This window comes from Tiliqua scincoides, chromosome 8, assembly GCF_035046505.1.
Source record: "Tiliqua scincoides isolate rTilSci1 chromosome 8, rTilSci1.hap2, whole genome shotgun sequence".
Taxonomy (NCBI): domain Eukaryota; kingdom Metazoa; phylum Chordata; class Lepidosauria; order Squamata; family Scincidae; genus Tiliqua; species Tiliqua scincoides.
Window position 1 is genome coordinate 38,102,217 of NC_089828.1, and position 25,452 is coordinate 38,127,668.

Here is a 25,452-nt window from a genome sequence, read left to right on the forward strand (position 1 = left end):
ATTGGGTCTGGCTGAGGCTCAGTATGAGGCAAGGGGAAACTTTTCCCCATACCCGAGGGAGAGCCACAGTGGCCCCAATGGGTCTACACAGATCTGCGCCACCCGACGAAGTGGTGCAGATCCAGGCAGAACAGAGCAGCCAGGAGCTGCTCCGCGCTGCCTGGGAACAGGGGCTAGGATCTGGCATAACTGTCGCATCCTGGTCCTGCCTCCCGCTCCCTGCCCACAAGCCCACCCACCGCTCACCCTCCAACTGTCCCAAAACACCTCCTCTCTGCCTCCTCCCTGCACTCCGCCCCCTCCCCCCAACCCCCACACAGGCCAAGCTTGGCCAGTGCGGACCTACCTTCTGCCACTGCAGAGGCTGGATTTGGCCACCATGGGCTGGTGCACCTCTGTGCACCAGTGCAGCTTACTTCCACAGAGGCTCAAACATGCTTTATGGCACACTTGTGAACCTCCCAGGCTGGCGCAAGAGACTTGTGCCGGCTCCGGGTGCAGTTAAGATTGCACCATTAGTCATTACAAAACACCAGCTCTCTTTTAGGGTGGGAGTCTGTGGGCCTGTTGTAGGATGGGTGATCTGCATACACAAGCCCACAGCAGCAGAAACTAAAAACAGTTTTCTTCAAACTAATGTATAAGTTGCCTTGAAATCCTAAATGGTAGGAAGCAGAAAACAGTAGACAACTACTGTTAATAATAATAATAATAATAATAATAATAATAATAACTGTACAACTTGATACTGTAAACAGTACAGTGATTGCACACAAGAGGGAGCTTACTGTTATGATCCTTATTCCTCACCCTACAGGGTGTTCACTGTAGCATGATCATTTGAATAGTGTTCTTAAGACCTTGCCATTTCAAAATGGATCTGTTTCAAAACAGGTCCACTTTGGACACTGGGCAGTTACCCTCCAACTAATCCATGTCTTGATCCATTCTGAACAGGATGTGCAGCTCATATCCAGTGATATGCAGAGTGGGTGGGTGGAGACATACTCTGCCCATCAGTAATTATCTTCATCAGTTAAGATCATTCCTCCTGCAAGATCCCTTCCTTCCTCTTCTCTCTCCAAGAGTAGTAAGAGAGGAAGATTAAAAAAAGAGGCACACAGAGTGCAGGTTTCATTAATTGTACAGAAAACACAAAAAAAAGAAAGAAAAAAAAGAAAAAAGAAAACCCCTATCATCCACTGGATGAGTTTAAAAGGAGAAGAAAACCCTTTTAGAATCAGGAGAAATTACTCCCCAAGGCAGCTGAAATTTCTCTTGCAACTTCAAAGGACAATAAATTATTCAAATCACTCCCGCCATTTCAGTCTCTCCCTGCTCTCCCCTCTTCTTCTTGATGTTGTGCTCTTGAGTCAATTAAAGGTTTTTTTGGGGGGGAGGGGGAACTATGGAAAGAAGAGGGGAGGGAAAAAAACTCTCTCAAATCTTAAAGTAGGGTACTCTACTTCCCCCTTACAATGCATACACATGCTTTGCACTCGTGCATACATGCAACTGAATGCTTTTTTTTCTTTTTTCTCCTCCTTGTCCCCAAATTAATCCACAAGAAACCATTTTTGCAAGACATCTAGTTAAAAAAAACACCTCTACAATAGTTTTAATCATGTTTTAATCATTAAAAAAATGATGGTTACCTTAATTTTTTATTTAAAAAACAACAACAAAAAAACAAAACTAGGCTAGCTGCAACAGCCCAAGCATCAATCCAGCCCCATGGACTGTTTCCAACAGTGACCAGTCAGTCGCCTTTGGGAGCACAAGCAGGGCATGAACACAGCAGTTTTCCCGTGTTGCATGCCTTCAGCATTTGATATTCAGACTGCATCTGAACCCAGAGGTTCTCTTGTAAATGGAAATGTAGCATTATGTACAAGCAGTAAGATGATGCAAATCTGTCCAATGTGCATGTTTCATAGAAGTCACAGAATTCAAGTGATTCTGGCATGGCATTTCATCCATTTGTTTAACGTATCACCTTAGTTAAGTATAAGTACTCCCCACTCCTTGCTAACTCCAGGGAGCATCTCTTGAACTTATGAACCAATAAAAGAGGATTTTCCAAGCAGAGTCCTACCCCTCAACTACTGAGTTGCTACTCAGATTAAAACTCAGTGTTTTAATGTTATGCTTATTGATTTTTGTATTCTAAGCCAACTTGAGTTTTCCTTTTAGGTCAGGAAAGGCAGGATGCATTTTTTTAAATAAATCAATAAAATAAAAATAAAATAATAAATACCATTCCTATGAGATTAAGGGAAGGAGCTTTCAGGCAGGCTGAGCAATTTCTTCTTCCCCTGTGTTAGAAGTTAGCTGGGTGCAAATTACAGGTCATGGCCCTAAATTCCATAGTTTGATTCTGGCTGAGAAATTTCAAGGGTTACCCTTCACTTTGTCCTCTCATCCCCACCCCATCTGACTCCTTTAAATGGCAGAAACAGAGAGGTGGTGGCAGGGCTGAATGACATCACTGCAGCTTGAGTTAATTTGATCAAGCACTTAAAGGAAGGTGACACACTATAAGCTTAATTCCATGTCCTTGGAAGCAGAGGGAGAGAGGAAGAGGAAAGTAGGAGAGGTCAGCCCAAACACCTCCACAATGACAGCTTGAAATGCAGCAGGGCAGTGATGGAGCCACAGAGGGGAGGTGGAAAATTCTGGGAGCCATGTCTTCCCCACCAACCCAAAACAGCAGTGATATGCAGAGACAAAGTTAGATGAATCTATAATTTATAGACTATAAAGGATATGTGGGAAATTAAAAAAAGAAAAAAAACCAACCCTACCCCAGTTTACAAAGCCTGAAAGGTGATTCTTATTGCCCACAGTGCAATGTCTACAACCCAGTCAGCTTTTGGAAGTTTCAGGTTAGGACAAACTCCCCCTCTCCCCTCCTCACTGCTTTGCATTTTGCATGCCAGGGCAAGCAAACTTTCAGGTAAAGGCTTGTTAACCACTTTAAGTTTCTCATCAGAATTTGAGTGGAAAAAGCAGAAAGGTGACCTGATGTCAGCGCCTGCCACAAGGCAGCAGGCACTTCCAAACACACGCACACATTTCCTCTTAACCTCCAGAGAGTGTGCTCTAATTTTGAAATGGCAGAGAAGAATCACTGCACAAGCAGCTAGAAGAACTCCAGCAAGCGATCCAAGCTACGTAATTGGAAAGGAAGGTGACTTTGGAGACAGTAGCCAATACAGCCTGGATATTGTTTCATTTTGAAGCCTCAGGGCAAAACTTATGAGCACTGCAGCCCTGATCTAAACTGCTCCCTCAATGACAGTTTGTAAGGAAACACACAAACACTGAGTATTCTAATCATGGAACTCTCAGATTACATGCAATTTGGCCCTAAAAACACATACACTGAAATACATATGGAAAGATCATCCACCAAAACATCAGTAAGCACATCTTTCAATTTGCAGGAAGTCTTCCACAGCACAAACACACTCCGCATTGCCCTGCTCTTCACCAGACTGGGTGCCATCAGGCAACACATGACCAAGCTTCTGTTCCTCTGCCATGGGAAGGTACAAGAACTAACCTTGGAAAAGCCCATTGCCACATTCCAAGCCTGTGTGGAAGTCAGCACCAGCCCAACAGAACATGAGGAATTGTCTTACTCTAGGTGACAATAGCTGTCTAGCCCAATGCTGTCTACTTCAGGGGCATTAAAAACCGTGGGGATCTATGCAGCAGCGTCACTAGAACAAGAACACCCAGAGTGGAGATGATGTAGAGACACTGTCATCTGAGTTTGGGTTCTCCTAGAGGAGGAGGCAGTGGAGGAGGTTGATTTCCCCCCCCCCCCAGGTTTCTCCTCCTTAGGATGCTCTCCCAGGAGAACCTGGGCCGCCACCACTATCCCCACCCTGTGCTTGCTATGCCACTGTATCTATGCTAAATCATTGGATGCTATGAATATAATTTCTAACTTCAAGACAAGAAACCTTTTTGGGCATATTTAAAACACAAACAGTGTAAAATAAAAGACTGGATGGAGGGATGCGTGAATCAGGCAGTTCACCTCCAGCTGTAACCAACCAGATCTTATTAACAGGCTCAACCATGTGTGACCATAATAGAGATACGTCTCTTGATTATCATATTTATATATTTAGCTACCACCCCAGAAAGCTCTTCCTTTGCCCCACTGAGTATGTAGGCAATATTATTCTAGTCACTCCAACCCAAGAAAGCAGCCAATATTGGCGACAAGTAACTTATGCGAAGATCCTGATATATTGGACAGTGTAATAATATGTGAGGGAGTGTTTCTATATTCCCATGCCTGCATGGACAAACTCTATCTGCAACTGGGATACCTCTATACCTGCCAAATAACTGCTCAGATGGAATGATGTTACATCTCGCAAGGGTAAATGCCCTTCATTCTTGGGGGCATTCCAGAAAGTAAAAATACTTAGGCCTCCTTACAGGTAAAATGGAAAGACAGAGATGTACTGGAGAGCAGATTTTGTAAGCATTACTATAGAGATCCTGTTGCTCGATGTCAAGGAGCCTTTGTTTCATGGCTCTATAGGCCTGTCCTGAGGATAACGCACCTAACAAATCTGAGGAGAGCCCCATAGAGCAGACTGTCTAACTTACATTTGTTTAACAATAGCAAAGATTGAAGGAAGTCATTGATTGATTTTTATGTGGCAGGACAGAGAGTTCAATTTTGGTACTGAAAGCAAATTATAGAGCTCAACATATGCTTAAACGTCTTCCTTCATTCCAACAGGTACATAGTTCCCTGCCCATCTGCCCCCCCCCCGTAGCTACTTTTTACCTGGCTCCAGTTTGTGGACTTTAGGGTTCTAGTAAAAATCATAGAATTACAGAGTTGGAAGGGACCTATAAGGTCATCAAGTCCAACCCCCTGCCTATAGTAGGAAATGCACTGCCTTGGGTGCCCTTTGAGAAAAAAGGCAGATTACAAGTCAAACAAACAAACAAACAAACCCTCCTGGAGCATCTCCAGCAGTTGTCTGACAAGCCTCTGCTTCAAGATCTCCAGTGAGATCTTGTTAGTCCATGTTAGTCTTCTTTGCGGCTGCATCACACTGCTGACTCAGGCTCATCCTGTAATTCATCACAACTCCAGGATCCCTTTCAAAAGCAAGAGTAAATCCTGTAAACCTGAAGCCCCATCATTACCAGTCTACCCCATTATCCCCAAATGATGTGTCAGGGTAAACTGGCATACACTGTTATATCACAGTGTATCACTAGAAATGCATTATAGACACAGCACTAGAAAATTGGATAGGATTGGGCCTGAATCAGTAAAAAAAGTCTAGCAATTCAGAAGCCTAATTTAAGCACCCTAACAGCATCACATTCAATGGGAGCAGGGGGAAGAACAGAATGGAATGTACAAAATTATACTTACTTTCAGTTGCACAACCAATCAGCAGCAAGGAGATGAGGTTGACAAGAGGGACAAGTAAAGACATTCCAGGGGTGGGATTCATGCTGACAGCAGGTGGAGACCTTCAACCACAGCTGGGTTGGCCCCCAGTTCAGCAAAACTCACAACACCTTTGGAATGGCATCAAAACCTGCAGAGAGACAGAAAAGACAATTTGGGTGATTAACTCAGTTCAGCTTGGAAACAGAAGAGAGAAGTAGGGAAACCTGTGCACAGTAGTAAATTACTGTAGAAAATTACACGCAGAAGGTTCCAAGTTCAATCCCTGGCACCATCTCTAGGTAGAGCAGGGAATGATCCCATCTGAAGAGAGCTGTCACCAACCTCGGTGTGCCACCTTGAGGAACTGGAGCAAAACAAAGGTATCCTAAACCAGGGGTCGGTAACCTGTGGCTCCAGAGCCGCAAGCAGCTCTTACAGCTGTCTGCTGCGGCTCCCCTCCTACCAGCCGCCTGAAGTCAGGCCCCCCCCACCAGCCACCTGAAGTGGAACAGCCTAGAACTCCATTGCCTCCCACTGCCTGAGGTGGGAATGGCAGCGGCGCCACCCATCCCATACTGGGGGGGGGCTTCCTCCCGTCCACCTGGCGCAGTCTCAGCCAACTGGCAGCTCCTGCCAGGCAGGCGTTGCTCAGCCATGTGCCAGGCGGGTTGCGCTGAGGCTGAGAGACTCGGCCGCAGTGCCGTCACCGCTGTTCCCGGAGTGTGGCCATTTTGTGGAGGCAGAGAGCCTGGAAGAGGCAAGGCTGGTCGGCAGCGCTGCTGAAGTGTTGGGCAGGAAGGAGCGAGGTGAGCAGCCGTGGCCTCTGCGCAGCCTTTCCCTGAGCAGCTCCAACTCAGCACCAGGAGAGGCTTTTCCTCCACAGCAGAGGAGACATCATGTGTGTCTACTCAGAAGTAAGCCCCATTACAGTGGATGAGGCTTACTCCCAGGAAAGGGTGCCTGGGATTGGAGTCTGCTCCTCTGCGTGTCTACTCAGAAGTAAGCCCCATTAGAGTCGATGAGGCTTACTCCCAGGAAAGAGTGGCTGGGATTGCAGCCTTGGAGCCCACTCCTGTGCATATCTACTCAGAAGTAAGCCCCATTAGAGTCAATGAGGCTTACTCCCAGGAAAGAGTGGCTGAGATTGCAGCCTTAGAGCCCACTTCTGTAGGTGGGGCTTTTTAAAAAAATATATTTTCTTGTTTGAGAAAATGAGCAGTGGCAAAGTCTTGCAGCCACCCCCTCACTGACAACAGTTCTTTACCCAGCATGTAATTAGTCTGTGGAACTCTTTGCCACAGGAAGCAGTGATGACAACTTGCCTAGATGCCTTTAAGAAGGGATTGGACAAATTTCTAGAGGAAAAGTTCATTAAGGGTTATAAGTAATAGTGGGTAAAAGATGTTAATGTATGAGTTGTTTTTTTTAAACTAAAACCTCAATATTCAGGTTAAATTGCCGTGTTGGCACTTTGGGATAAATAAGTTGGTTTTGGGTTGCAGTTTGGGCACTCGGTCGCTAAAAGGTTAGCCATCACTGCACTATAGTTTTTTTATACCTAGCATAAAGGTAAAAAAAACTATATATGCAGTGTTATCTTCATTTTAGATGTCAAAAGGGTTTTGTGGCTTCCGAGGTTTTCTTTTCTCCGGAAAACGGGTCCAAATGGCTCTTTGAGTGGTTAAGGTTGCCGACCCCTGTCCTAAACTAACTTGCTGAGGACACCCACCTATTCCAACTTGCTCTTTCCAAGGGTGAAGTTAGTCAAATAGGGCACTGGTCACGGGTCCATGTCAACAGTAGGGCCCAACTGCCCAGGTCAACCTCTGAGTTCTCCAATGTGCCATGGAAGGCAAGCAGGAAATGCCATGGGGGCTCCTGGGAGGAGCTTTGCCTCAACGCCCCTAGTAACATGGTAGTAGCACTGCTGCCTATTCACAAGGAGGGTATGGAAATGGTAGCCATTCCCTAACTTTATGAAGGGTATCTCAATAGTTCTTATATCAGGCCAGGCCAACTGAGAGGCTTCATACTGACTGCCAATCAAATAGGGCTGATGTTGCACACTTTCCTTTTCTGCCTCAAGAGTGCTTATGACCTTGTCATTGAGCAGAGTAAGAGCTGCTAGGGACTTCACAGCAAGAAGCAGGAACTGCTTTGGCTGAGATTGAGCCCAGTGAGACCATGGCAATGGAGTGTGCTGTTCAGGTTACTGTGCCTCTTTCAGACAGGAAAAGGAACAGTAACATGCAACACTGGCTCCTCCAGCACAGTATGAAGGCTCTGGATTGATCGCTCCTGACAGAAGTAGGAGATTGGTCTTCTGCTTTTGGTGGTGAACAAAGTGAAATCTCCTGCCTGCTGCAATTCAGCCTCTGCTACAAGCCACCAATACCATTAACAAGGGTTCTTGTTCAGAAGCAAACCTCAGCCCCCCACAGCATTCACATACTAAAATGCAGGCCCAGACTCTGAGGTGTGTTTATATGCACAGAGACACTAAATGTCAGGGTGCCCTCCTCCCCGCCAGACCCAGACTTACCTTGCAAGGGGGCCAAGGAGACACAAGGGGAAGGCAGCTTGGCCAGGCAAGAGGGAGAGCCGCCTGGCTCAGGCAAGTCTGCCCAACAGCCTCCCACATCCCCAGCTTGTGGGGAGAGACCTGCTGACAGGGCACCTCTCCCTGACTGGAGCACCTGATGTTGGGGAGAAGGTGGGAGGCCTGAAGGGCCTGACCCAATAAGAGGTCAGGGAGAGACAAGGGAGGTAACACCAGGAAGAGAGGCCCTGGGCAGGGTCCCTTTTATGCCCTTCCCCTATAGAACTGACAGGAGGCCCATGATCAGGGCAGAAAGCCAGGACTGGAGAGGCAGAAGGGCCTCTCTCAAGGGCCATGACAGGGAGGAGAACCAGGGTGACTTAACCCCCTCCCCCGAGCCAACCTGAGGCTTCCTGAAAGGCCCCGAACCGGGACCATCCCCAAGCAGAAGCTGCCTTCTCCCCCAGCCTGCCTGACACCCCGACACTAAACAAGAGATTCTAAATTTGGCACCAATTTATGACACAACAGTGGAGAGCTCCACTGACTTTCAGGGAATCAAACTGAACCTGAACCAAAATTCAGCTCAGCAAGGGTCTCTTAGTAAATCAGAACTGAACCCTTAATGAAATGGTAACCAATTCATAGTACATGGTACAAGAATCAGGAAATCAGTTTTCATTCATAGGACTAGAGTTTAGTTTTCCTTTTTTAAAAACAAATCCCATTGCTTCTGTGCTTCTGTATAATGTAAATGAAGGCAAAAAGATGCAACCCAAAAATCACAGTATGGTTACTGACGAAAATGGCCCAGTGCAATTCTTTCCTAGTTCTAGACACTATTGGGGGAGGGGGCAAACAGATCAGCAACATTCACAATAATGTGGCAAATGACTGCTTTCATTTTTAGAAAGTTGCCCAAAGAGTTTCGGTCCATACGTGTAAAAACTGAACAATTAACATTAACATTATTAACATTAACAGTATTTATATACCGCTTTTCAACTAAAAGTTCACAAAGCGGTTTACAGAGAAAAATCAAATAACTAAATGGCTCCCTGTCCCAAAAGGGCTCACAATCTAAAAAGATGCAAAAGAATACCAGCAGACAGCCACAAGAACAGACACTGCTGGGGTGAGATGAGCCAGTTACACGCATCATCATATCTTCAAGGCAAAAGTATGCAAGACCAACATATCCATGTTATGCAAATAGACTTTATAAAGATATCTTACTTGGAAAAAAGCAGTACTAGTCTCTTTAAAATTAAGTGGTTTGTTTTTGGTGATTCTCCATTAAACCTTCTCACCACCTGTTTTGGTAGAACCACCAAGATATATAATTCACAGTACATATGAGCCTTCTCCCCACCCCCAGTCTTATTCAATTTAAATCATATTTCCCTAGTTTAAAAGTATCTCCATGCATAATTACTCTGCCTTAATGTGTGCATATTTTTATATCTTACTACTCCTGAAAAAGAATAGCAAGCTCAAAATGTGCTGGTCAATTTTCTAAATATAAACCAGCCTTCTGCAGCACTTTGAGATGTTTTCCTCCTGAGGACTGGTGTAGCTCTCTTTTTTCTGGATTCAAATATCAGTAGTAAACTCTGCCACCAAGATGCACATCTGGATATAATCAGCAATCTCAGCCTGAGCCACTGCCCTGTGCAGTTGCCACGTTCCAAGTTTTGACCTGAAGCTTCAGGGTTGTTAAATAGCTAGCCAGCCAGCCTTCTTTTAAAGGTCTAAAGCAGGGGCCCCCAAACCTCGGCCCTGGGGCCACTTGCGGCCCTCAAGGCCTCTCAATGCAGCCCTCAGGGAGCCCCCAATCTCCAATGAGCCTCTGACCCTCCAGAGATTTGTTGGAGCCTGCACTGGCCCTACGCAACTGCTCTTCACGCGAGGGTGACTTTTTGACCTCTCGTGTGAGCTGTGGGATAAGGGCTCACTCCACTGCTTGTTGTTTCACGTCTGTGATGCAGTAGCAGCAGCAAAAGAAAGGCCAGCTTTGCTTTGTGCAAGGCCTTTTATAGGCCTTGAGCTATTGCAAGACCATCATTCATTCATATAAATTCATCTTCAATATATTCATTTATGTAAACTTATGTAAATTTATTCAAATATAAATTAATTCTTTTTTTCCCCAGACGCCAACACAGTGTCAGAGAGATGATGTGGCCCTCCTGCCAAAAACTTTGGACACCCCTGGTCTAAAGGAATGGAGAAAATTTCAGGGTAAAAAGCCACAATCAAGGGGGAAAACTACATTGTGTATGGATTGAAAAATCCCTGGTACTGCCCCCCGCCCACCTTGAGGCCCCAAGACTAATTAATCAGACTCCATCCTTGAGGCTCCAAGCACAGACTGGCTCTTCCCCTGCAGAAAACAACACTCTGCCCCTCAGTTTTCCAGATACGCTCCCCTGCTACCAGACTCTGAGCCCAAACCTGAGCTCGGCGCTCCGACTTTATGCTAGAGCGCAATGTTGCAAACGTGCCGTAAGGCACGTCTGTGAGGTTTACTGCTGAGCGGGCACCTGTGCTAGCCCATGCCTCCCCCCTCCCCAGAACGCCTCCTCCCTGCCACTGCTTACTGTGCCGTGGCTCGGTGGTCAGTGAGACTGTTGAGCAGCGGAGGACAGCCGCCTGCCCGGCGCTAACTGTCCTCCGTTGCTTGGCGGTCTCACAGACCGCCAAGCCGCCGTACGGTAAGCAGGGGCAGGGAGGAGGTGTTCCGGGGAGGGGGGAGGCATGGGGAGGGGGGAGAGAGGGTGGGAGGGAGGCGTGCCGGGGGAGGGAACAGGGAGGCAGGAGGCGGGTCCAGTGGAGTTCAGCTCCACTGGATCCTGCCTGCTCATGTAGGCTCGGCGCCCTACACGAACACCTTTACCTTACCAGTAAAGTGAGTAGCCCCATCGCAGGGCTGCTTCCCTTACCTGGGAGAAGGGGATGAAAGTTCCCTTCTCCTGAGGCGCTGCCCACGGCAGACTGAGGTGTGCAGGATGCGGCGGCAGCCATTCTCTGCACCGCTACAGCCACGCACCCCGGGCAGCTCAGGATTGGGCTGCCCACCTCTTAAGATCAGATGCACACAATGGAGTCTGGAGCCAAAATACAGTGTGTGGAAATCAGAAGGTGGATTCTAGTGGGAAAAGGGGTGGAGCTTAGACCGGTCAACCAGGGCTTCAGAGAGGGAAGTGCAGACAGTACATTATACCTGGGCCCAGGGTCAAAAAGGGAGCACAGAAGCCAAAGGGAGCCAAAAAGGGGACCCAAGAGCCAAATTTACATTTGAAGGGAGGAGGAAGGGGCCCCAAAGAAACTTTGTACCCTGGATAAATTTCTCCCAGTGGTTCTGTGTGCAGCTTTAAGAAGTTCAAGATTTAGCTGGTCAGAGCCGTAAACATTCTGCTCTATTGGGTAAACAGCCTTAGAAAGGATAATAAAGTTTATGTTGAGCTCTATCACAAACCCTCCCAGATTATTTCCCCACCATGCCCGCAACCACATCAGCTTGACTCCTTCACTAGTTCCATCCTGGCTTTGTCCCTGCACCTGCACAATTATCAAGGACCCTCCCTTTCCTAATCCACTAGAGAATGTCTGAAATTCAGCTGCCACTATAGATCAGTCAGATAACCAATCCCCTGGCAGCTTTTAAAATATACAGCAACCTTGATTTTTAAAAAAATAAAATTTAAAAATTTCCCCTGGGATTTGACAATGTAGGTCAATTTGTCACCTCCTTTCCAGTCTAAAGAAGGCTTTAAAAAAGTTAATTCATTTCCAATGCAACCAAATCATCCCAAAGACAAATGCTTGTCAATTCCTTGCTTCTTCCCCATCCCACCACCTTCCAAAATAAGACAGTATGTTTTACTAAAAGAAAAAACATCAAAGCAGGCAGGATCTCAGTAAAGCATGCCATGAATCACAGACGTAATTCTGTGTACGGGCAAACCCTATGACTGAATGCTATTCCATTAAATACATACATACCCCTGAACAGAGAAAACTAGTATGCACTCAGATACAACCTCAAGAAAAAGAAAAAGCTTTTTACAAGAAAAAAAAGAAAAAAAGCTTTTCTTTTTACAAGAAAAAGCTGCATTATACTGCATCAGACCCTTGGTCCAGCTAGCTTTTTAGATGCCAGGAACACAGGACTTTTTGCAAAGAAATGTGAAAAGCTACTATTGAGCTATAGTCCCTTCTGTCCTCCGTACTTTTACCTCACTATTATTAGATCTGCATTTGAAGCGTTACATCCTATTGTTGAAAATGTTTTATTGCTCATATCAGAGTTTCTGTGTAATTACCACTCTCTTTTTTTTAGCATAACTATAACAAATTATTATTATTACAATTCTTAATTTCAGCATTAGACTTCAGAAGAAATAACAAAAAGAAAAAACCCTAAAGCTGACAAAGATAACTCAAATCAACTGAAGATTGATGAAATGAAAACACTGGACTAGAAGACCTTGATTGGCCAGTCATTGTCATTTATTTCAAATTGGCAGAGCTAGCCAATTGATTAAATTAATCATAGAAGCATAAAATTATAGAAACAGAGTTGGAAGTGACCTAAAAGAGCAGGAAATCCTCTTAGAGCATCTCCAACAGGTGCTGTTTGAGCCTCTGCTTGAAGATCTCCAGTGAGGGAAACATGTCAATCTGTTCGACCGCCAAACAGCCCTTACTGTCAGAAATTTTTTTCCTGATATCCAATTGGAATCTCTTCTCTTGCAGTTCGTGCCCGTTGGATTTGAAGAGACCTAACATATCTCTCTTCTCCAGGCTAAACATACCAAGTTCCCTCAACCTTTCTTTATAGGGCTTCTTCTCCAGCTCTTTGATCATCCTCATTGCTCTCCTCTGAACTCACTCCAGTTTGGTTGCATCTTTCTTAAGGTGAAAGGTTGACACAAAGTCATTGAAGAACACCCTTTGTGTATGTCCATCCAACCAGTTGCAAATCCACCTAACAATTGTATCATCTAGCCCCATATTTTACCAATTGCTGATTAAGATGTCATGGGGAATCTTATCAAATGCTTTACTGAAATCAGGATAAATTACATCCACAGCATTCCCACCATCCAATAAGCTAGTAACCCAACAGAAAAAGGAGGTTTGTCTGACAAAATGTATTTTTGACAAATTCATGCTGGGTTCTACTGATCATTGAGTTGTTGTCTAAATGTGTGCAGATTGTGGGTTGTATATCTTGTTCTAATAGCTTCTGGGTACTGAAGACAGACTGATGGGTCTGTAATTTCCCCCCTTTTAAAGGATTGGGACCATTAACCCACTTCCAGTCTAGCAGCCCTCTCCATACTCCAGAATTTTTCAAATTGACAGAGGCTTTGCAAGTACATCTGCAAGTTCCTTTAGTACACTAGGGTAAAGTTCATCCAGTCCAAATGGCTTCAATTCATTGAGCCAGTAGTTTCTAACTAGCTCCTTGTCAATCCTAATCAGCAGACCTGTACTGCCCAGGTTTTCATTATCTCTGTGGGGGAAGAAAGCATATCTGCCACCCATCAGTCAAGGATCCAGCATCCACATTTGCACAATCCTCCTTCTGAGAGAAGACAGAAGGAAAATATGAGTTAAGCAGCTCTGCCTTCTCTTTGTCTTCAGACACCAATTGGCCATGCTTATCCAGGAGCAATCCCATCCCCTTATATCTCTTCCTCTTTCTTTGGGCATATCTTAAAAAAACCCTTTTAGTTTTCTTAACATTCCTGGCCAGCCTCAGCTCATACTGAGCTTTAAGCAATCCTGACCCTCGCCCTACAAGACTGGGCTATCTGCCTATACTCCTCCCTGGTGATCAGTCCCACCTTCTATTTCCTAAATGTCTTTTTTAAACTTAACATGCCACTAAGATGCTTGTGCAGCCATCCAGGCTTTTTGAGGTGTCTTCTTTTTCAAAGAAATTGTTTCTGACTGCACCTGTAGAAACTGCTTCTTAAGGAGCTCCCACCCATCTTGGGCTGCTTTTCCCAATAGTTCATCAACCTGTGGGATCCCACCTATCATTGAGCTTATTAAAATCAGTCTTCCTGAAATCCAAAGTACAGATTTCATTGTGTATTCCTTTTGTTTCCCATAAGGTTGAGCGTTCCAGCAGTTAACATAAGAACATAAGAACAGCCCCACTGGATCAGGCCATAGGCCCATCTAGTCCAGCTTCCTGTATCTCACAGCGGCCAACCAAATGCCCCAGGGAGCACACCAGATAACAAGAGACCTCATCCTGGTGCCCTCCCTTGCATGTGGCAATCTGACATAATCCATTTCTAAAATCAGGAGGTTGTGCATACACATCATGGCTTGTACCCCGTGATGGATTTTTCCTCCAGAAACTCGTCCAATCCCCTTTTAAAGGCGTCTAGGCTAGACGCCAGCACCACATCCTGTGGCAAGGAGTTCCACAGACAAACCACACGCTGAGTAAAGAAATATTTTCTTTTGTCTGTCCTAATCCGCCCAACACTCAATTTTAGTGGATGTCCCCTGGTTCTGGTATTATGTGAGAGTGTGAAGAGCATCTCCCTATCCACTCTGTCCATCCCCTGCATAATTTTGTATGTCTCAATCATGTCCCCCCTCAGGCGTCTCTTTTCTAGGCTGAAGAGGCCCAAATGCCGTAGCCTTTCCTCATAAGGAAGGTGCCCCAGCCCCATAATCATCTTAGTCGCTCTCTTTTGCACCTTTTCCATTTCCACTATGTCTTTTTTTTTTTCCCCTGGAGGCTGGGGATAAGAATAGGCCCTCAGTTTGGCTGTACTTGTCGTAAGAGGTGACTAAACAGCCACCAAGTAGCTCGTCAGCCTGGGAAGGCAGCTCATCTGAGAGAAGAAAAACTCTGATCCCAAACCTCCACTGCCTTGTGGCTACATCCAGTTATGGAAAAGGCTTCAGGAGTCAACCTCGAGGCAAAATCCGGAGCTGGAGTCCCTGAGGCAGTTCATGGCTGAACACAGTCACGTTCTGGCAACTCCTGTGACGCCGCTGGAACCAACTGTATTGGCCTCTGCCTTTCCATTGGACCATTTCAGCAACGTGGAGAGGGGGGATTTGCTGCATGGGTAACAGCCTATCCTCCATACCTACTTTACCTAGGCTTCGCGCACTGGAGAGGACACTCTGTTCCAGAACCACCATTCAGAGCGTGACACCATAGTCTTCCGAGACTGAAGGATGCCAACTCATGTATGTCTTTTTTGAGATGCGGCTACCAGAACTGGACACAATACTCCAGGTGTGGCCTTACCATAGATTTGTACAACGGCAGTTTATGATCACTTTCTCCTAAGGTTCCTACTGCTTTAACCTCATCAATCAATTTCTCCTTATTGGTAAGATCAGGTCAAGGATGGCCCCTTCTGGAAGATGTAGCTAGCCTCCAGGCACAACACGAATTTATTGGAACTCCCATGTTGGCTGAGTTACAGCCCAATCCTGGGCTGCCTGGTGCGCGGGTTTGCTGCGGCACCAAACATGGCTGCCATGGCATCCTAATAATGCTGGACAGCCTGCGGAGGCTCCTCGGGGGAAGGGGACAAAAGCCCCCTTCCCCTGGGTAAGGGAAGTAGCCCTGTAATGGGGCTACTTGATTCTGCGGCTCTTGAGCTCCGCTGATCCTGTGGGGCTCTGACAGTCTTAAGCTCCATTGAGCTCTGATGGTCCTGCCCCGCTCCCTCCCTGTCCTATAACACCTCCTCCCCGCCCTCCCCTGCCCTAGAATGCCTCCCCCCTGCCCCCCACTCAGTTCTTTGCCTGAACTAGCTCCAATAAGGCTTGCAAACGTGCCTTATGGCATGTTTGCGACAGTGAGTGCTGCGGCAAGCTGGTGCCCCAGGCTCTGGATTGGACCCTTAGCTTCCCAACAGATATCCGGATAGTTAAAGTCCCCCATTACAATGACCTCATGTTTCCTTGCAATGTCTGCCAGCTGTTTCAGAAAATCATCATCCACCTCCTCCCCTTCACCTGGCGGTCTAGAGTAGATTCCCACCACAATGTTGTGTTTGTTGCTTTTCCCCCCAACATTCTCTCAGATGCTTTCCACAGAGCTACCTGGGCCATTTTGTTGGATTTCTGAGCAGGAGTACAAACAATGCCTCCCCCTCCCCTTTTTGTTCTTCTCCCCATCTGTTCTTCTTGAAAAACGTTCGTGCATTCCAATCATGAAAATCATCTCACCAGGTTTCAGTTATTCCTCTCAAGTCAAATTGGCCACACAAGCAATTACACAAGCCCTTGATTGTCATGTCTGGAGTGTTGTACTTCACCAACTGCACTGCGGGTGCAACCAAGCCATTTCCCAACTGACAAATGGCACGACTATGACATTCCTTTGCCATTGGTGTCATTCCAGTTCCCAAAAGAGGCACCAAATTCCAGATGCTAATTGGACAAAGGTTCCAAAGAGAGCAACATTTAAGGTTCCAGCCTTTGAATAAGTTTCACCAAAGAGGTTTTATGGAACAAATGTCACACTGAAAGAATCTGCAATTTTTGGACCTCCAAGATCTAAAATACAAAGGGGATGCAAGAGAAGAAAATGCCATTCATGTTTAGAGAAGAAAATATTATTCATGTTTAATATTGCTGGTCCATCACTCCCGAAACCTGACCTAAAAATTCAACAGGCTGTCCTGCAACATCTTCCCAAGATGTGCACATTCCAATGCTTTTGAGTGCCACACCACGAAACCCGCAAGTCAACCACAGTCATTCTGGTGAGGGAACTGAATGCAATGCTGCTTATATGGTGTTAAGGCCATAGTTGTGCACAACTATAGGAAAGCTAATAGCTAACAAATTTTCAGTTAGCCCACCTACACCTAGGATAATCATAAAAAACTAAAAGGAAAAACAAACTGAATTCAACCTCTGTGAAGTTTCCCTGCCTGACAACACAGGGAAGATTTCTATCACTCCATGTAACTTGACAACTTGGAGTATTGTATCCAGTTCTAGTCGAAGATATAGTGGCAATGGAAATGGGTATTTGGTGGGCCCCTGTGAGAAACAGGAAGCTGGACTAATTGGGCCTTTGGCCTGATCCAGCAGGCTCTTCTTATGTTCTTATATGCTTATAAGCTTGGTTAAGACTACAAGACCCAGGATGCAGGTTGACTGCAAGACACTCACATGGAAAGATCAAATTAAGCCATTTTTGCCCAGTCCACAGGTGTACACATTTGATTCCCTGTTGTATATGCAATGTTGGGCAGAAATGGTTTAAAGCAAGCAAATGTGAATTCTCTAAACAGAATTTTAGCAGCAGTATAAACAAAAGCCTAAGGAAGTCCTTCATTCAGTGCTTGACCACAGCGGTCAGGGTTTAATGCAAGGTGGGTTCCCATTAAAGAATGAAGCCACAGAATAGTACAAAAGTGAACGGCTAAATCACATATGCTCAAAAGCCAGACACTTCTGGGTGTGGCCAAGCCTGCACTTCCACATTAAACCTCCACCAACTGTGGAAGAGCCAAACATCTGCAAGTTTGGGGAGTGAATTCCAAGATAACACACAATACGCCATCTGAGGCATCTACGCTAGTCATACTGGAACCAGAAATCAGAGGTGGAGGGCAAGCCAGGAGTTGCAAAAAGCTGGGAATACAGTCATTGCCCATGCAAAGTCCTAGTCCAAACAAGAAGTCCTTGGGGTTACTTCTGTTTAGGGGGCCTAATGGCTAGACAGGGTGGGCAGAGCCTGTCCAGAGATTAGAAATTGTTACTGCTCAAAATGATGTTACAGACTGCTCATCACACAGGGCACAAAGTCAAAAGTTCTCTGACAAAACAATCACAGCATATTATTTAAGGTTTGGATTTATGGTACTCCATTTCAGCACCAGCTTCCAGTCCTCTTTCACAGCAGCAATCAAATACATGGGCAGGAGGTCTAGTCTAGAGCAGGGGTCTCCAAACCCCGGCCCGGGGGCCAGATGCGGCCCTCAGAGTGCCTCTATCCGGCCCACGGCCAGCCTCTGAACCCCTGAGAGCCTCTGGCCCAGTTGACCAAACACAACCAGAATTGTGCTTGTGGGGTGGGGAAATGGGGGTCCATTTAAGTGTGTGTGCTTTATTTTTGGGGCTATGTTGGTGCTTGGAGAAATCCTGGACTTTTGAGCCCATTCATTCATTCATTTCAGTCATTCATCTAAGTTCCATCTCTAATGTATTTATTTATATTGTATATTTAATTTTTTTCCCAGCCCTTGACACCATGCCAGATATTCAATGTGGCCCTTCGGCCAAAAGGTTTAGAGAACCCTGGTCTAGAGGGTAGAGCCTCCGTTAGCCTGAAGATAACATCAGAAGGTCACCAGTTCGAGGACACCGGCAGCTCCCTGAACGGCTGAGAATGGTGAGACCTTGAAGCAGCTGACAAGCTGAGCCGAGTGATTCTACCTGCTCTTGCTGTGAGCAAGAAGCTCTTGGCTGCCTGCGAGATGTGAGAGATGGAGCTGCTTGTCAGCCTGCATGGGAGAACTGGAGGCCAGAAGTGAGACCAAACCAGGAAGATCCATTCTGAAATGTTGTTCGTTCTTGAAAGAGAGAACCTCTATGATTGTAAAAATCCCCTTGAGCGATTTAGAAACGCCTGCCTATATAAACCGAATTGAATAAAGTCAGAGGAGTAATCCGATGACCAGAAAGGCGGTATATAAATACCTAGTTATTATTATATAGAATCTCAGCTGTCAACTACTAGATGTCAAATCAAGAGTATTCAATTCTTGGGTACCAAATATTGGGTGCCATTCTCACATTTCCAATACCTGGGATCAGAATGCACAGCAATGGATACTAGAGAGCGTTCAGGCTGGGGATGGAGGAATATTTACCCTGTACTGGAAAATGGCTTTAGCAGCAAGCAAGACAGGCTTGTGCAGTATTTAAAAATTAAAATTTCCACTACAACAGCTTTCCCTCCACACTGTGACAGTATTGACAAGCTGCCATGTAACATGTGCCAGATCAAGGACATGTTTAGCACCTGTGACCAAACAGACCTGAGCGAATTAGTGATACTGCCACTGCTCAGGTTTTCCTCCACCACTGCAATACTGAGACAACCAGTAACTTTGGTTATTTATAAACCAAATTGTGCAAACTGGCTTCAGTGGTGCAGATCTCATGCCACACTGGGGTTGGTTCTATACAAGAATTTGAGGGCAAGAGAGATCATGAACATAATGTCTTCACCAAACCGAAGCAGGCTGAGATAGTGCCAAATTCTCCTCACTGCAAAACAGAACATGGGCCAAACCTCTCCTGTATACCAGCAGATCACATTTTCTAAGATACAAACAGGTCTTTGAATTCTATGTATTCTGCAAGTTTGGATAAAAATACATACTTAAAATGCTTTGCAATATATTATTGCACTAGCTGTTTGGATAGAAAACATGTGAAAACACTTGCACAAATATGGGGGGGGGGGCCATATCAACAGATCCCATATCCATAGATTTAGCTATCCCCGGATCAGGTTCAAGACCCCCCCAGTGTGTGTCCCCTCCAGAGATGGGGGAGGGACTTATGAGCTCAACAGAGGCCGAGGATATCCGTCCCCAGCCTCAGACTCACACCAATAGAAATAACAGAACTCCCAGTTCCATGGAGAAACTGTGATGTTTTTAATGCCTTATAAGGCATTGGGAGATCTGGGCAAGCTTCCCTGGGTCTCCCAATGCCTTATCAGGCATTAAAAATGTCCCTACTGGTTTCTCCATGAAACACGAAGTTGTGTTATTTCTATTGCTGAGCTCAGTCTGATCCTGGCAGAGGATGGGAAAGGAGGTCTTCAGCCTCTGCTGAGGTCAGAAGCTCCTCCAGAGGGGGGGAAACCCCTGGACCACGGGGACAGATATTCCCCCATATCCGCAGTTTCAGTTATCTGCAGGAGGGGGTGGGTGGGTTCCAGAACAGAACCCCCACAGATAAGGGGGCATGCCTGTATATATTTAAACGCACATTTTTTGGTAACAAAAAACCCCTCAGGAAGTTTTAGCAGGAAAGTATGAAAATATGGATGGAACAAAAACATAAGTTAATCCATCTATAGTGCATTTTGGTAGTAATGGCAGGGAGAATTTCAGAGGGGTCAATATCAAGAAGCCCGGTTAGCAGCCCATGCACACAACTGTGTGCACAACTGGGCTTTTCTCCATAAGAAGCTTTAGTAACTCTCCATTTCCCAAGCACTGTCCACAAGAATCATAGAGTTGGAAGGGGCCTAATAGGTTATCTAGTCCAACCCGTTGCCTGTAGCAGGAAATCCTCTTAAAGCATCTCCAACAGGTGCTTGCCGAACCTCTGCTTGAATATCTCTAGAGAGTGAAAGTCCACCACCACTCTTGGCAATCTGTTCCACTGCCGAACTACCATGACTGTCAGGAATTTTTTCCAGATGTCTAATCGAAATCTCCACTCTTGCAGTTTGTACCCTTTGGTTCTAGTTCTGCTTTCAGAGACAACTGAGAATAAATTATTCCCTTCTTCAATATGACACCCCTTCAGGTATTTGAAGAGAGCTGTCGTATCCCCTCTGTCTTCTCTTCTCCAGGTTGAACATGCCACGTTTCCTCAACCTTTCCTCATAGGGCTTGTCCTCCAGCCCCCTGATCATCCTCACTGCTCTCCTCTGAACCTGCTCCAGTTTGGCTACATCTTTCTTAAAGTGGGGTGCCCAGAATTGGACACAGTACTCCAGGTGCGATCTAATCAGTGCAGAGTAAAGCGGAACCTCCCCCCAGCAGTGTCTTTTCTAGTGGCTACCTGCTGGTCTTCTTTTGCATCTTTTTAGATTGTGAGCCCTATTGGGACAGGGAGCCATTAGTTATTTGATTTTTCTCTGTAAACCGCTTTGTGAACTTTTTGTTGAAAAGCGGTATATAAATACTCATAATAAATAATAACAACAACTACTACTACAACTACAACTGACTTGGAAGCTACGGTTCTGTTAATACAGGCTAAAATTGCATTTGCCTTCTTTGCAGCCGCACTACACTGCTGACTCATGTTCATCCTGTGATCCACTGCAACTCCAAGATCCCGCGCACATGTAGGGCTGCCAAGCCATGTATTTCCCATTTGATACCTGCATCTTTGGTTGTTTTTGCCCAAGTGCAGAACTTTGCATTTATCCGTGTTGAATTTCAACTTATTCATTTCAGCCCAGTATTCCATTTTGTCTAGGTCTTCCTGAAGGCCTCTACTGTCTTCTGTTGTGTTTGCTACTCCTCCCTGTTTGGTGTCATCTGCAAATTTGATGAGTCTCCCTTGTATCCCCTCATCCTAGTCATTGATGAAGATATTAAAGAGAACTGGGCCCAAGACTGAGCCTCTACTGAGGGCTCGAAACTGCCTTCCAGGTTGACACAAAGCCACTGACAAACAACCTCTGTGTACGGCTGTCCAGCCAGTTGCAAATCCATCTAACAATTGTATCATCGAACCCATATTTTACCAACTTGCTGATTAGGATGTCATGTGGGACCTTGTCAATGCTTTACTGAAGTCAAGATATATTACATCTACCGCATTCCCACAGTCCAGTAAGCTAACCCGATCAAGTCCAGTAAGTAACCCGATCAAAAAAGGAGATGAGATTTCTCAGGCAAGATTTATATTTGACAAATCCATGTTGCATTGATCACTATTGATCACTGAGTTGTTGTCTAGATGTGTGCAAACTGTGTGTTTTGTGATTTATTCTAATATCTTCCCTGCTATTGAAGTCTGACTGACAGGTCTGTAATTTCCTGGGTCCTCTTTTTCTCTTTTTAAAGACTGGGACTACATTAGCCCACTTCCAGTCTAGTGGCACCTCCCCCCACCCCAACCTCCAGGATTTTTCAAAGATAATTGACATTCACAAGTTCCTTTAGTACTCTAGGATGCAGTTCATCTGGTCCAAATGACAAATACATTTAGGCCACGTAAGTGGTTTTTAACTAGTTCCCTGTCAATCCTAAGCTGCAGGCAGTAGCGTCGCTATATAAGTGCAGGGGGTAGCAAATGCACCAGGCTACAGCTGCTGAGAGGAGCAACATCAGGGGCTGGGAGGCAATATAGGGGCAACTCTGCCCGCATGTGAGTTGCCTTGGGATGCTGCAGCCCTGCCAGGTGCCCTCGCTCTGTGTTTGGGCAAGAAGGAGGCGAGGAGACGCACCATGTGTCTGTTGCTGGTGAAGCCTGGATAGGGGTCGAGGCTGCGGCAGCAGGCACTGAGTGGAGAAAATTTGCAGCTCTGCTCCGCTGTGCCTGAGACCTTGGCGGGGCTTTGGAAGGCTTTTGTGGGGTGCTTCAATGCAGGAAGAGGAGGTGCAGGAGGAGGAGGTGGCAGCGGCGGCCTCCTTCTCCTCCCTCCCTCTGCTAAGAGCCAACAGCTGCAGGCGCTGAAGGCTTCGTTTGCCCCATCCCACCAGAGCCAGCAGCAGGAGGATGAGGCGTGTCACCCCTGCTGCCGACCCCGCCTCCTCCACCACCACCTCCTGCACAGCCTCAGAGCACAATCCTTTGCATGACTACCTAGTAGTAAGTCCCATTGTGTCCAATGGGACTTACTCCCAGGAAAGTGTGGACAGGACTGGAGCCTCAGTCAGACAGGCACAACCTCCTCCTGCCTGCCCCAAGACCCAGGTCCTCCTCCCCCCAGCCACAGCAGGAAAGCCTTTCTTTCACTCACCCACTCAGAGCCAATCCTTGGCACATCTACTCATAGATAAGTCCCAGTGTAGCCAATGGGGCTTACTCCCAGGAAGGTGTGGAGAGGATTGCAACTCAGAGCCCAAGCCTGTGCTGATCTACTCAGAAGTAAGTCCCATTATAGCCAATGGGACTTACCCCCAGGAAAGTGGGGCTGGGACAGGAGCCTGAGAGCCCGGCCCAGGCAGGTCTACTCAGAAGTAAGACCCATTATACCCAATGGGACTTACTGCAAGGTAAGCGCAGATAGGATTGGAGCCTCAGTCAGTCAGGTGCAACTTCCTGCCCCCCCCACAATCAATGTGAACTGCAGCTTCTCCACAGCCTCCTCTCCCCACCCCCGCAGTGGCTGGACCCAAGCTGTGCCACCAAACAAAACAGCGGCGGGGGGCATGCCCCACCTCCCCTCACGCGCACAGGGCTCTCCTCAATGTAGCCCATTGCCGCCTGTGGCCCAATGTGCCTGGCTGGTGGGGCGCGTGCCAGTGGTGGCAACTGCTTTTCCCCCCCATGAGCCTGACAGGGCTGCAGGAGCAGCCCAGCGTAAGACCTCAGAGGGAATGCAGATGAAGTAGGAGGCAGCTGGTGCTGGGGGGAGGCAGCTTGGGGGATATGGCAGATTTTTTATTTTTCACTTTTTAAAAAAGTGGGTGTGAAATCAAAACCTGGAAGTGATGTCACTTCCGGATGTGACATCACTTCCGGGGCAACATCTTGAGCTCTGCACCGGGCAGCAGGATCGTTAGCTACGCCACTGGCTGCAGTCCTGTGCTGTCCAAGTTTTCATTACCTCTTCAGGGATGTAAGGATATCTCCCCATCAGCCAAGGACCCAGCACCCACATTTGCACAATCCTCCTTTTGAGAGAAGACAGAAGCTGCAGCAACAGTGTATATCTGCATAGAAGGGGCACAGATTCATTACAGTATTCAGTTTCTTGAAAGAGCTCGATCCTTTACATTTCTACTTCTGATGACAGTGTGCTTGAATGCACATTGGCAATAAATGGTGAAATCTCTGATGGACAGGATGCTGAGGCAAATGTCATTTCCCCCACGAATTCTTCTCCAGTTCAGAATGTAAAATGAGATTGAGTATACAACAGTCAGCAGAGGAACACCTACAGCCAGCTCCCTTGCACATTCACATGCAAAACTTCTTTTGTTGAAAGCCCTTCCAGCAGTGGACCTTGTGCTTTGTGAAGGGGAAAATGCCCCAGTCGCTGAGTCCATGTGCCTTTAGGAACCTGTTGGAACCTCATTGAGGCTCCCAACACGGTTGGAAACTGTGCTTTCAGTTTGCAGGAAGCACAGTTTAAGACCACAGGGAAACCTTAGGAGGCTTTTCCGGTTGTTCCTGGAGCCGCACATGGCTCTGTTTTGCTCCAGGTGATTGGGGGGTAGCTTCGCATGGGGGGGAGGGGTTTGGCTTTGCAGACCTTTGCTCTGGGCACGGGGCTGGGTGGGTTTGCCACTGAGCAAACCCTCTACACTTTGTTCTTGCTTGAATTCATGTTGTTTTCATTTCATTATTATTCTAACTTTTCCTTTTCCATTTGCTTATTTATTTAAAAATATTAAGTGTGTTATACTGCTTACAGCAAATGCTCCTCTGAAGAACTGCCTCCTTGTGGCAGCCATTTCAAGAATCTGTGCATTTCAGAATGCGTCATCACAGGGAAATGCAGTTAAATATTGGCTACTTCTGTGAAAAGATACTGCCCTGCAATGACACTGCATTTCAGGTCGGATGGGTAATTAAAACAGCTATAGTGAGGAGGCTGCTGCACAGTGGCTCCCACTATGAAACACTGTTACTGGTCACAGATTTCATTTTTCAAAAGAAAACAAAATGGCAACAAACAAAATTTTGAAAAGTGAACTCCAACTTGTGCCCATTTGCTTGTATGTGCATTCATTTCGCAACAAATGGAACCTGAGGGTCCATTTGCCTCCAGTTCCATTTGTTCAAAACATAAATGTACACTCAGTACAACTCTCACTGACTGGTATAAACTACAATCAGGCCATCTTACCACTTACCATTTGCTAAGTAACTACTCTGAGTTAATTCTTTGGACCATTTCTTGCAAATCTTTCAGGTCTTCATGCCTTCACTTTAAAACCCTTGGTTTTGAGAGGGTTGGCAGCTACAAGCAACTATCCACCATGGCTGGTGCTGAAAGGCTATTATTCCCAGGGGGCAACATGTCAAGGTGCAAGTGCACCATGACAAGCCAAGAGAGAATTCTCAAAAAAACAAACCTTTTTCAACCTTGTAAATGCTGCACCAGTTCTGAATTGAGCTCAGGAGACTTCACCCATTGTTAATTTCTAGATGTCAATGCTGAGTATACAGCTTGGAAAAAAGACACACAAGAAACATTTGGAAAGGCTCCAAAGGAAGAGAGAATGGAATGGTTCAGCGTGATACACTCCAAATGATTCAGGTGTATAATAAAAATTTATTTCTAGTTTAGAAACTGGCAACTGCAGGCAAAGAGTTCCAAGTGTTCTTCTGATCAATTCCGATCAAAGTTGGCTCCGTGCCAAGGCTGGAAAACAGCATCAAGAAGGAACAGAATCCAAAAATATAAAATTGCATGAAGGTTTCATTTTAAAGTACTCAGAGGAGGTGTGCAATTATCCATTTCCACCTTTGTTTTGCCTCTATCAGAAGGAGAGGCAGGTGTGAGGAAAGAATAAGAGACAAACACTTC

At 46.1% G+C, this 25,452-nt stretch overlaps 1 protein-coding gene across 5 annotated transcripts in view; it reads right to left on the bottom strand.

Annotated features, from left to right (window-relative positions):
• PTPRS (protein tyrosine phosphatase receptor type S) overlaps positions 1-25,452 on the bottom strand; it is a 442,958-nt gene that overhangs the window by 237,253 nt on the left and 180,253 nt on the right. For all 5 annotated transcript variants that reach the window (XM_066635289.1, XM_066635292.1, XM_066635290.1 and 2 more), the window contains exon 2: positions 5,420-5,588. In XM_066635289.1, the coding sequence (XP_066491386.1) occupies positions 5,420-5,501 (82 nt within the window). In that variant the 5' untranslated portion in view covers positions 5,502-5,588. The remainder of the gene's footprint in view (positions 1-5,419; positions 5,589-25,452) is intronic.